The 13,929-nt window shown below is 39.7% G+C and overlaps 1 protein-coding gene across 1 annotated transcript; it reads left to right on the top strand.

Annotated features, from left to right (window-relative positions):
- The first annotated feature begins 5,845 nt into the window (after window positions 1–5,845).
- LOC104857907 (olfactory receptor 52D1) lies at window positions 5,846–6,811 on the top strand. The gene has a single exon (XM_010617973.2). The coding sequence runs from the start codon at window positions 5,855–5,857 to the stop codon at window positions 6,809–6,811; it is 957 nt and encodes a 318-aa protein (XP_010616275.1). The 5' UTR covers window positions 5,846–5,854.
- The last annotated feature ends 7,118 nt before the right edge of the window (window positions 6,812–13,929 follow it).

Genomic DNA, 13,929 nt, shown 5'->3' with positions numbered 1-13,929 from the left:
TCAGACCCCAAAACACACCCTCCAAGTCCAACCTGCACAACGACACAGCTTTCACGCCCCCTTGACCATCCATTACATTCAGTTCCATGACACCTGCCCAAGCTGTTTTTCCACCACACAGCCTCCCACACTCAGGCATGAAACCCATCACGGGGCTCCAACATAAACCTTCCCAAAAAGGGGGTTTTCTTGAAACTAGAGTTCCCAAAATACTGTGTTCAAAGAAAGAGCTCAGGGTTTAATTATTAGGTTTAGGTTGTCCCCAGAAGGAAAACCCCTAAAACACAGGCATCAGAATAACACAGAGAGAGGGTGGAGTGGGACAGTTTAAAGGGGAAAGTCCCTGCTCTGTTCACAGCAGGATGGTGCTCCATCTCCGTGTCACTTTCACATGCTTTTCCCTGGAGTACGACCTTGCTTGTACTTTGGCTTATCAGCTCTTACATCCACAGATGCTCACAGAGTAGCTACCTTGCAGTACCCATTAGAAATATTGATCTGGTAGCAAGAATAGTCTGGAGAAAGGACAAGGTAGTAACTCCTGCAGTCCACTCTCTACCCCACAAAATTTTTCCCCCTAGGAGCTGGGGTTATCAGGGCAAGCATCCTTGCAAACAACATGGCCTCTCTAATGTTTTTTCTCTTTGGAAACAGGATAATAACTAAAGGGATTGCAGAATCAGGCACTGCTATTATACTAACTAATTTGTCAGTATTAATTAGGAAGTCTAGTACTGGCCATAAACATCAGTAGATAAAGGAGGTAAAAATGTCAAACTTTGGAGAAGAAGGACCTGAAAGCCAGTTTCAACTGACAGTAATGAGCTTTGTGATCTGTATTCCATCTGCAAACCTGGGCTTTCCATTGTGAGGCAGAAGTGAGAAAGATTATTATATTTTGTACTTGTGCCAGTGTGCTACTAAGAGGCAAAGAGCTTAGAACAAATTGGGGAAAGCACTGATTTCGGTGCCCTAGTTTTAATCTCATATGTGTCACTTTTCTCAGGAACAAATATTCTGTGAGATAAATAGGAAAATTGTTGCCACTCTTAGTTTAAAACTTAGAACCTGAATCTCAGAACATTGTGAGAATTACCCAAGATCAAATAGTAAAGAGATAGACAAGCTGAGCCTGGAATTCCAGAGTCCTTGGACAAAGACTACTCGGAAAAAATGAGAGATTGAACCATAATCATATATAATCTTCTATCAGAAGCAGAACTGAGGTTCAGATTTCCTGAAGTCCAACTAAGTATATTTTTAAATATTTTTAAAATAGATTGAAGGAGAATATATGTAACCCCATCTAGCCCTCTACAACAAAGAAAAGAATTCACTCTTTCTGAATGGGGAATTCTGTTTCCATGGTTCAAGCGGGACTTACTACGGGGAAATGCCCTACCTGAAATTTCCTCTGCTCAACATGCGCGGGTCTGTCCTCCCTCACATGCCTGGACACAGCTGAGCCCTCCTGCTAGCAAATATCAGACTCTGTAACCAATAAATGTGTGTCAGATGCGCCTCATCTGTAACCCCACCCCTCCCAATGGATACATCCTCCTTTGCTGAGCGCTGAACGGGGCCAGTTCCCCTGGGTGCAAACACACACTGGTCCACCTGCATAAGTAAAGCTTTCTCTTTGTAAAAGATCCACGCTGTATCAATCGAATGGAAAGTTTACCCTTTCATTCCTGGATGGTTCATTGTTGGCAACACCAGGACCCTGTCGTCCTTCCCTGTATCCTGTTCCATTCCTACTTGGCTTGGCGTTCTGATCTGTCACATCCAGCCGTTTTACGGGTAAATTTGCAGGACTATGAGCTGGCTTCGCAGTAGTTGGGAGGGCTGCCCCCACACTAGCATGTTCATGAGCTTCATGCTTTCTCACGGAAGATGGAGTGTGCTCAAATTACATTAGCCATTCAACAGCGAGAAAGCTATTTAGCGGAGACATGGATAAATACTCCACAAGCACAAAAATTAAGAGAACAAAGCACACCACCAAGCCAAAAAGCTGATAGTACACTACCAAGACAATGAAATTGATTCTTTTGGTAAATACTGACCACAATGTCTGAGGATAAACAGTGCCATGGCCAAGCTAAAGGTTATGATTTCATAAAGACATAGTCTCTGCCCAATAGGATTTTGCAAAGTAGTAGAGCACTGCAGTAAAGGAAATATCTCAATAAATGGGTCATGCAAGTTTTTGCTTTCCTGGTGCGTATGAAAGTCATGTTTACAACATGACTAGAATGTGGGCAACAGCATTAAGTCAAATAACACAATGTGCATACCTTATATTAAAAATATTTTATTGTTAAAAGAATACTAATGATCATTGAAATTACTGGAAATATGGAACTAATAAATTTGTTGCATTCAGTATTGCCACAAACTTTCAATTTATAGTAAAAGTGAAATTAAGTAAAGTCTCTCTGTTAACTTACCAGTCAGTTAGTAACTGGAAAAAGACTTGGTTAAATGCCTAGAAGCACTGTTTCTTTCTTTCTTTTTGAACTTGCGGGGTAGGTACAGCACCGGAACTAAATCCCAGCCCTCGCGGCAGTGACTCTATGCTTAGGGCCCCATGTGCATATTAAGGCACAACTTCAACATTCAAACATTCAGTGTGACTCTGAATTAGCCTTAATTTTTTGCTTGTTCAGGGCCTCCCAATGAACCAGAGAGAAGATATGCAAAAGAAAAGAAATTTATTATTCAATAAAAATAACTTTTATCAAGTGATATGAAATAGTTCCAAGTTATACTGAGTCTTAGTGTGGTTTAATCATTTAAAATGTTTGCCATTAGTGTATAGTTTTCACTTGTATTGAATAATAAAACAAATGCTGAACACCACTAGTTTGAATCAATTTAAGAAGAAAAGATGTCTGGGCTGGGGATTTAGTTCAGTGGTGCCACCACCTTCCTTGCAAAATACAAGGACCTGAGTTCGATCCCCATACCAAAAAAGTTTTGGTTTTTTTAAAGAAGAAAAGATGTCTTATAAGGAAAGAAAAGTCAGTACTCTAAAGTAAAGGAGAAATTAAATTAATCCTAGAAGACTTTGGTGGAAGTTAACCCTGAGGCAAGGTCCTGATGGTTGGATGGCTAATACTTAAAATACAGGAGTCTGGCCACAACACTGGTATATTCTCCAACAGGGTCAGCTTCACAGACATTCGGCCTGGGCTGTTGCAGCGGGCCATGCTCAGAAATGTCATTTGCTTTGCATAATGTTCTATTATCACTGTACGAAATTTTTAGTAGTTTTATCTTCGAACATGCATTTTGTAAGTGAAGTCGGATGGTGCAATGGTGTATGTATGTACATGTCCAGGGCCATTATGTGCTACGCTATTCATATAAATGGTGTCCCATGGACACAGACTTCTGGTGACTCCATAATCAGTGAGAATCCAAAAAGACTCACAGAGGAGAAGCAGAGAGAAAAAGGACACAATAAAAGAGAGAAAGAAAAAAAATCAGAACAGAGAGTAAAACAGCCACTAGATATTTACTTTCCTCTTTGCTTGAAAAGTTATTAAAATCTTTTCCTCACTCATTTCTTCACTTATCAACTAGTCATTTTCTTTATTTCCCTCAACAGAAAAACCACAGATCAAATCCCTAGAGGACAGAGGCCAGAGGAGTTTTCACACCTGAGTATCACAGACAGTCAATAAATAACCTCACTTGCCAAGCCCCAGCACCAAAACAGCCTGAAATACAGAGATGAGCTCAAGATAGTCAGAAAAACTGAAAAAGGAGCAGACAATTCAACACAAATTACACATTTAATCCTCCCACTTTCTGGTATCACACCCATCTGAACTTGTAAAGAAACGTAGCTTTCACTGTTCTCTCTCTTTTTTTTTTTTTTGTACCAGGAATTGAACTCAGGACCTTGCACTTGAGAGGCAGGCGGCAGAACCACTCAGCCAGATCTCCAGCCCGCTTTCACTGTTCTTAACAAAAGTCCGTATTCAGGTGCACACCTGTTGCCCAAGCCATTGCAGTACCACATACTCTCCCACATAGCTCTGCACCATACAGTACACCTTTAATCAGAGCTCCATATGCAGCATCCGCCACATGAAAATGCATGACTCTCACACAGGTAAGTTCTTGAAGTCAGATACCCAACAAATGTGTTCAGTGAACAAACTCGGCATTAAATTGCTGTAGTTAAGTCTATATCTGACAGTGGGATTTCAACATTTCAGTCATGATCAGTAAATCTGAGCCATGATGCTGAGACAAGCTTAGGAAGACGCCTCTGTTGTAAAATAGAGTGGCACTCCAGCTCTGTTTCTCAAATGGGTAAGAATAAAACCTGATCTTAGCCCAGTCTTTCTGATTTTCACATTCATAGAAGCTTACAGCAAGCAGATGTTTACAACAGCCTTTGAAATCTTCCACGGGGACAGATAAGCCAGAAAGGGAGAAGAAGTAGCGACTCCAAACTCTACCATCCAAGCTTTTTTCCCTAGTGTCACAGGTCAGTACAAATCATCTGGTGTTACCATTGAAAATCTCAGTGCAGACAAGAAAGGGTTTTTGGCTCTCTTTATCTCATTGGAGTTTGGATAATGAATGCAATTATTGCAGCATTAGGAATAAATAAAATGGTTTGTTTTACAGCAATAGAAATTCAATTATTGACCATATTGATGGCTAATAAGGTAAGATAAAACACCAAACTCTAAATCTGGAGATACGAGAGGTTGTTTGAGTAACAAAGCTGTGGAAAAAACAACTGCTTAGACACAATCCCAGGGGGGGAAAAAAGATTTTGTAACATAGTGGAAGAATAAAAAACCAAAGTTTAATAATTACTAGAGACCAAATTAGAAAAGAAGGACCTCTGGGAGTCAAGGAAACTTTTCCTAAAAGAATATAAAAATTTAAAAACTAGAGACCAGAAAAACAAAGGAGACTCACAACACACAGAAAAAGATATGAATGAAAGTTAGATTTATCTTATAGGAGAAACCTAAGACGCAAATCAATTAAAGAAAAAAGTAAAAGACAATAGAAAACAAAGAGACAGATCTTGTGCAAAAGGGAAGACTGAGAGCTGGAGGGAGGGGAAGGGAAGGAAGAGAAAGGGGATGTGAAACAGAATTAAGATGTATTAATTATGTATCTGTACCAACTCTCCATCACGGATATAATCAGCGAATACTGCAATCATGTACCAAATAAGTAAGGTAAAACAGAAATGTCCTAGCAGTGGACAGGCTAATGGTCAGCAAGTGATATGCAGGGTGTGGGAGAGAGGTGTCAGAAGGGTCAATCTGGGCAAATAAATATTTAACTTGATGCTTTGACTACAGCACACAGAACTGCATGTATCATGTTATACTGCAAAGCCAAAGTTTTAAAAATAAATTTTACAATGTGAAATAGGAAGAAAGGGGCTAAAGGTGTGGGGAAAGTGGGAAGGGTAGAGGAAAGCTAATAAGGGAAAGAAAAAAATATGAGAAAATGAAAAAATGGGAATGAAGTGTTTGTAAATGGGGAGGGGAGGGGGTTGCAGGGAGGGCAGGGACAAGGGGGAAAAATGAGAACCAAGACCTGTCATGTAAAGGCACAAGATCCCAACAATGAATGTAACTGTACTGTATCCCTAAAAAGTACCAATAAACTCAATGAGGAAAAAAAATAAAATAAAATAAATTTTACATGAAAGATTTTCAGATGTTTGCACAGATGATTTAGAGAAAACAGTCTAAAAAGATTACTTTGCAGAAAAATCATCATTTTGTGTGAATCAGCTATGTACTTAAACATTGCAGGGCAACCACGCCATCCCCTCTTGAGTAGAGCCTTTCATTTGCCAAGAAGGATGTCAGCATTCAACATCAGTGACGACGGCCTCCCAGCCACTCTCTTTCTGACCGGGATCCCGGGTCTGGAGTCCTTCCGTATATGGATTGCCATCCCATTTTGTACTATGTACCTGGTCACCCTTGTTGGCAATGCTGCCCTCATTCTTGTCATTGGGACAGACGGTGCTCTCCATGCACCTATGTATCTCTTCCTTTGTCTTCTCTCACTCACTGATCTGGCCCTCAGCTCTACAACTGTACCCAAAATGCTCTCCATCTTATGGTTCCGTGCTGGTGAGATTTCCTTTGGTGGATGCCTAGCCCAGATGTTTTTTGTCCATTCTATCTATGCTCTGGAATCTTCCGTTCTTCTTGCCATGGCCTTTGACAGATATGTGGCTATCTGCAACCCACTGAGGTATACGACCATTCTCAATCACACCGTCATAGGCCAAATTGTCTTTATTGGGATATTCCGTAGTGTGGTTATTGTCTCCCCCTTCATCTTCTTGCTGAGGAGATTGCCCTACTGTGGTCACCGTGTCATGGCGCACACATACTGTGAACACATGGGCATTGCCCGACTGGCCTGTGCCAACATTACTGTCAATGTCATCTATGGGCTAACTGTGGCTCTGCTGGCCATGGGTCTGGATTCCATCCTCATTGCCATCTCCTATGGCTTTATACTCGGTGCTGTTTTTCATCTTCCATCTCGTGATGCCCAGCACAAGGCTCTCAGTACTTGTGGCTCCCACCTTGGTGTCATCCTGGTTTTTTATATCCCTGCCTTCTTCTCTTTTCTCACCCATCGCTTTGGTCACAACCGAGTTCCCAAACATGTGCACATCTTTCTGGCCAATCTCTACGTGCTGGTGCCTCCTGTGCTCAACCCTGTCATCTATGGGGCAAGAACCAAGGACATTAGGAGTCGACTTCTAAGACTACTTCATCTGGGGAAGGTCTCACTGTGAATTCTGAGCAGAAGTTGGAAAAACATAAACAGGTATGATATCCACCTGGATGCATGTTCATAGATAGTGAGTTCTGATATGAAAGGACTGGGTTTATGTGGTTAGAACTCTTGAAGGAGTGGATTGGCCACATGAGAAAGAGACTTCAATGATGACTTGAAAACCTTCTCCTGAGGCTCCTTGAAAAACTTTGAATAGTTCAGAAAGGTGATAATTCTTTCACTCTAGTCTCAAAAGTGCTAAGACTTTCTAAGGAGCAAGTCAGTGGCTTACCTTAAGTGGATGCTGGATTTTGTGACAGGAATACTCTCCTGTGAGTCAAAGTGGGAAAAAACAGTACATTTGGGTGGCACTTAAGGACATAAAGAATAGTCAGAGTGGGCCGGGAATTTAGCTCAGTGATTCTGCTTCCTGCCTTGCAAGCGTAAGGTCCCGAGTTTGATCCCTGGTACCAAAAAAAAAAAAAAAAAAAAAAAAAAAAAAAAAGGAATAGTCAGAGTGCCTGAGTTTGTGACCTTGAGGATGCCACTAAATATTTCTATGCCTCATCCTGCCCAATTGTTCAATAAAGACAATAACAACATCTAACGCCTGATATTGTGATGAAAAACACATGAGTTAATAAATGCAGTAAAGACAGTGCTTTACATGTAAAGTGTTCAGTAATAAAGGAGAAGAGGCCTGGGGTTTTAGCTCAATGGTGCCGCTGCCTGCCTCACAAGTACGAGGTCCTGAGTTCAATCCCCAGTACCAAAAAACAAACAAACAAACAAATGAGAAAGTTAGGTATCCTGTGGAAACATTATGAGACAAGTTAAGTTATCTAAGACTTTTAGGATACTGTCTCAGGCTGGTGATTCGGTTCAATGGTTCTGCCACCTGCTGTGCAAGCGCAACAGCCCAAGTTCAATCCCAGTACCAAAAAAAAAAAAAAAAAGATACTGTCTCACCTCACAGAATTATGTGATAACTATGTTATATCACAGCTCTATAATATTAAAATAGGTCTCAGGATATTATTATTATTAGTGCTTAGCAAAACTGTATTTTCTCCCAATCTTCTTCTAGTTCTTCATTTTAAGGTTCTTTTTATTTTAGCCATAAAATTATACCTTATTAAGAATTCAAGGCATGGAATTAATGTGAGAAAATGAAAACAAAGTCTTTGTAGATAGGGAGGGATGGAGAGGGTGAAGAGAGGGCAGGGGAATGGGGAATAAAAAAGAACCAAGATGGATTATGTAAGGGTGCAAATTTCCAATGATGGATTTTATTATATTGTATACTTTAAATGTACCAATAAAATTAACTTAAATTAAAAAATAAATCAAAGGAGTCAGCTCAGAGTCCAAGTTCTTGTTTTTTAACACTGCTTCAGTGTTTTAGTGCTTTCACTTCCAAAATACATAAATCCACTAATAATCCTCCAAACTCTTCAAAAGAAAGATTGTCATTTGCATTTTAAATTAAGAACCTATAATCTAACGAAACCTAAAGCCTAAGGTTATGCCTTTGAGAATGACAATATATCAGACATTAGCTGTCATTTTATAATGGAAAAATTATGGGATCGGGATCCACATGACCATGGGCTTGAATCTCAGTTTCCTCTTTTATTAATTGCATTAATTCAGACATCCTGCTTAACTATCTCCAGTAAATGCTTACTATAGCATTTGAAACAAAGCATTCAATACAGTTTGGGGCCATAGTTAGTATTTAGTTAATAATCCTTAAAGTCTAGATATTTCCATATAATTCAAATAATCTGTACTGTTTATCTGTGTTTTGATCATTGTTCTAAAATTCAGGAATTTAACTGATGTCTTACATATATGTCAAATGTACTCACTAAATATTATTAAAAATTTTTGAATCATGCTGGTTTATATCAGGCTTTGTTGAATTAATAAATGAATGATATTTCATTATAGTACTGTGATGAATAATAAAAATGTATGTTTAGCATAGTGTCTAGCAAAATAGTATTTAGTCTTATTTGTTTATATGATGTTAAAACTGTTCAGATTGAGACACCTCAGATAGATTTAAGGGAGAGTTTTTACCCAGGAAAGCGATTAACAGAAACATTATCTCAAGGTCCATTGGTGATACAGAAAAGAGCGCAGCTCTGCCCACTGAGAGCTCCCACTTGAGTCATGGGGACAAATTCTCACAGAACAAGCTTTCGTGGGCCAGGAACAGAGGAGGTCAGAGGAGAAAGATGGGAGAAATGGAGCAGAAATGGAAAGACAAAAAGGATGATCATGCAAAAAAGGAGAGCGCAGAGGGGCCTACGACTGGGAGAAGCTGGGTCAGATTAGATTTCTAGGGAGACGTCTAGATTTCTAAGGATCCTTTAAAAGTGAGGTGCAGAACAGACTTGACCGGCCTTTAGAAATTTTCTGTTTCCATGTAGATTGAAGCAATGATGGATAAATCTCAGTTGTAAATGAAATCTGAAGTAAATTAAGGCTGGTGATTAACAAAATTAAACAAAATTCCCTGACGACCACTACCCAGTACTTACATCATCCTCCCCTTAATAGGCATAGTACATTGTTTATATATCTACTCAAAAAAAATTTAACGTTTTAGAAAGGTAACTGCTAGAGCAAAGGATGGGAATCAAGGGAGAAGGGAGAGGGAAAGGCAAAGTGGCTCACTGGGGTGAAAATGATCTAAGTGCGTTATCTGCAGGTATGAAACTGCCAGCACAGATGTTGTTAATCTGTACAACTCGGCACTAATGAAAGAAAACATCACCTTTCTGTGCTAGACAAAAGTCACTGGTTCCAGGCCATGTGCAAATTATTTAGCCTGAAAAAAAAATTAGCCTGCTGTGAGAACTTGTCCCTATTAGATACACAGTCCTCCTGAACTACTTCGGAAGTGTGTCCATATTTTTACATATATAATCAGTGAAATGCAATGAACCTCAACATGGAAGCTTGCTTGACTAAGAACACTTGTTTCTCTTTTTCTGAGTCTAGCTCAACCATTCACTCTGATTGAGGCACCTAAGTTTTCCTACCAAGTGCTCTCAATGACGTATCACAGACTGTACCTCACCACTGCCAAGTCTGCCTGTTTCTTACCAAACACACAAAAAGACACAGACACAACTCACACAACCTCACCCACACACAAACACACACTTTTTTTTTTTTTTTGTACCGGGGATTGAACTCAGGTCTTTGTGCTTGTAAGGCAGGCCACCGAACCTCTGAGCTAAATCCCCGACCCAACACACACATTTTTTAATGAAACAATTATTAAACATGAAAGAACCTGAATGTAAATTTAGATATCATGAACAAAACAAATCCAATAAAATAAGAGCATTTTTTGGTTTAATTAAAATAGCTAGCCTATATTTGGTTGATATATATATTGTGTATTTGCAAAAAACATACTTACCCAATCGTAGGCCCCAGTGAAATATTATGCACCACATAATCATTCAAGTTTTCATGAGATCTTTTTCTTTTTTCCTTCAAATTGTCTTTATTTATTATTTTTATTTTTATATAATGCAAGTAGATTCTTAAACATGCACAATTTGAAAAGAAAAACAAATTCTTTCCTCTGATCCCTGAGGAAACTCCCCTATTATTTCTCTTCCATCCACTCCACAGTGACATTATTTTGTTTTGTGTTGATACGGTAACATTTTTCAGCAGCAGGGAGAAATTCAGTTTGTTCTTTTATAAACATATCAACAACATCTTTCTTGTTTTTTGGATTATTCTCTGATCTTCTCCTCTCTACATGAAATTCTCAATTTCTGAAGAGCAGGAAACACTTTGATCTTTCCTATGTATCCGGTCAAGGCAGGATACACTTTCTGATCACTAATTCAGAGAAACATTGCTTCTCTCCGAGAAGCACATAAAGGCAGCACCATAGTCTCTGGAATCAGCGTTTGGATTCCTGTATCTCCATCAATCACAAAAGGTGTGATGCTGGAAAATTACAGAGCTTCTTTCTGCGTCCTTCTTCTCCTTTACAACCTAATGTTAATTTCTCTTACTGTTTAAAGGGGTTAATTTAATTGCTGTGTTGAGAATAAGGAGAAAGTATGGTGACACTGTCAGGACTGCTGTTGTGATAGTACCAGTGGAAGTGGTCAAGGTCAAGATGGCGTCACATGTGTCAAAAATATATAGAGTCAGGAAGTTAAGAAGGGCAAGAATTCTGCACGCACATCCATGAGAAAGACATTAGAAATTCCCCGAAGGGCTTGTGTGCACATATGCTTGTCTCTAAGACAAGGACTTTTCAAAATACAGCTTGCCACATACGTGACAAGGACAAGTCTAGGAAAAGAACAGAGAAAATCAATGTCAGTATGAACAATTCCTCAGAGTAGCCACTCTTTCAAGAGAAGTGAACAGAAAAATATAATGGTAGATAGAGAGAGAAGTAGACCCGAGACATAGACACGTGATTTTTGGTATGTTAGTGTGTTCTTTTTATTACATATATATTATATATAGTAGGTATATATTAGGGGTATAGCCAAGAAGGGCGTATTCTTGTCCCTAGATTTCCTTTCTTTCTCTGCTTCCTGGCTGCTGTGGGTGAGTGGCTTTCCTCCACCATATACCCTTCCACCATTCTGCTTCTTTCTCCTCTGGACACAGGCAATTGTAGACTGGGCCCACTGAAACCATGAGCCAAAAATTTTTCACCCACTTTCAGTTGTGAATGTCAGATATTTTGCCCTAGCAATGGGAAAGTGACTTGTCATTCTGATAAGCCAGGGGGAATCAAAGAATAATAAAAGTCAACCCAGGGAATACAGTATATATTTAAAAGTGAAGGCACGTCTACAGGATTTGTTCAGAGACCGCTGCTGACTTTAGCAAGGTTGGTTCCATGGAGTAGGAAGGCAAATCCAGCAGCAGAAGGGATTACAATCAGTGTAAAGAAGCGTTTCTAAAATTTTTATGGAAAAAAAGAAAAGAGTTCCTACAGAGAAGGTAAAGGTTAAGGAAAGTCTTATTTCATGGTTACAAGGGATGGCAGGCACTGCACCCCTCTAATCTGTAGCTAGCATGCTGATCTGGTCCCTCCAGACTACTAGAGTCTCCTGCAATTGCAGTGCTACTCACATTGAGGCACCTGCTCTCTCTGAATGGTAAAATTGCTGCACAGCTACCACCGTTCAACTTAATTATAGATTTAAAATTGTTCTGCTCCCCTCACCTCTATTTTACTATGACTGTATGAAGAATCTAAGGTCTCTTTCCAATATTTCCTAGATACACACTCTACATTTCACCTCCCTCTGCACTCTCACTTGGGCAAAATTACAGAGGCCAGTGTATAATGTCATCATCATACAGGACCAAAATCAACAGCCCTACTGAAGGAGGACTCGATGCTTTTGCCTTTATGCCAATCCGTGCAATTCAGTTATTTATATAAGGGATATCTTCTCCAACTACAGCAACTGGAAGAACCAGTTCTGTTCAGTTTTCTTGTCCTATATTCTGTCTCCCCAGTATACTGTTGTAGTATAAAGGGCTGGGTTAAAAGACATCTGACTGCACATTGTTTCATTTTTTTTAATCGAGTTTATTAATACAATCTAGGTCTACAATACAGTTACATTCACTAATAGGATCCTGTACCTTTACATGATAGGTCTTGGTTCTCATTTTTTACCCTTGTCCCTGCCCTCCCATCACCCGCTCCTCCCCTCCCCATTTACAAACTTGCACATTGTTTTCTACATCAGTTAGTTAAATATAGATTTGGGGGAATCGGGTATTCGTACTACTTCAGTAACTACGTTTTTATTCTTAGCTATGCTCCTTCACATCTACATCTGCATACTTTTAAATGAACTCAGATCACACCTATTTCTTGTGCTTGTGCTCCTGTGAGCAGCTGGCAAACTCCAGCCTTTTGCACCATCCCTTTGGCATGCTTGCGCTTCTTTGGTGGCCCTATGTCTACACCCGATGCCTTGTTTGAAGTAGTTGATTCCCCGTAGAAAGGGGAAGCTAGGATCAGAATAACCAACCTAAAATTTCACCCACATGCTTTGCCATTTGTACAGTGAAGATAAAACCCTACACCTTGCAGGCACTTCAAAGGAATAGTTATAAAACCTAAAAGGCGAACGGTTCTTAGTGCTTAAAGAATGCCACTGGGATGATTATCAAGGTCCCACCCCAGAACATATTTCAAGGAGCCACTTTCTGAACTTCCAGTTTTTAATACCTAATTATAGCTAACACTGACAGTTAAGGCTAAAGGCAGTATATTGACCAAAGCAATTAAGCATTTCAGTTTATTTCCTACAAGAAAAACTGTTATGTCAATTGGTCATTGTATTTTGTAATTTAATTTTTACAGTTCTGTGTGTCAGTAGATGTCTCTCTGCTACGTCTGCAATTGCAATTTTGGTTAATTTTGCTATACAGCTACAACTGATACGTCTACTACTGAGCAGAAATGATTTCATCTCTGTGCCTCTACCATTAATAACATATGACAGCGGTAATTTATGCCTATGACTGTCACATTTTTTTCTACAATATAGCAAGTCCCATGTTATATCCTCCATGTTATCTAAGCCCTCCTCTAGTTTACAATACTACTGTACAACTCAGTGACCTTTTCATTACAGTGTGTAATAACATGGGTCAATGCAGGTACATGTGGGTATTGTGGGATTAGGCCCACCCATTCTGCCCAGCATCCTTCCCCGTTTCCTAGGATTTTAATCCTACTCCAGTACTGATATTGCAGAACAGACTGGTTAGGACCGAAATCCTCAACTCTCTTTTCCAATTCTGGCTTTTCCAAAATCTCCTCACCTCTCTTTGTCCTGCTGGAGAGATAATGAGGAATGCAGAGACTCCATAGTTGCTAATACCTTGAGGGAACGGGCTCCAGCCTGGACCCTGTGCTAGCACCCTGTGGATGTAGCAGAGGGCAGTTCTTCTCAGTGGTTTCCCAGTGCTGACAAAGCCTATGATTATGAATTGTCTTTGCCAGCTTGACTCAAGTGAGAACTCCGTGGCAGATTAGTAAAGTTCTGTGGTGGCTAATGCAGAAGGTTCGCACATTTGAGGCTAACCTGGGCAATTAGAGACTTAGCA

This window comes from Fukomys damarensis, unplaced genomic scaffold (assembly GCF_012274545.1).
Source record: "Fukomys damarensis isolate Sample0158 unplaced genomic scaffold, DMR_v1.0_HiC HiC_scaffold_16, whole genome shotgun sequence".
Classification (NCBI taxonomy): Eukaryota; Metazoa; Chordata; class Mammalia; order Rodentia; family Bathyergidae; genus Fukomys; species Fukomys damarensis.
The sequence above is the reverse complement of the archived record's forward strand: the minus strand, read 5'-3'. Positions and strand labels throughout refer to the sequence as shown.

Bases quoted from the DNA above. Each gene is read 5' to 3' on its own strand.
- LOC104857907 (XM_010617973.2), top strand. From the start codon at position 5,855: ATGTCAGCATTCAACATCAGTGACGACGGCCTCCCAGCCACTCTCTTT.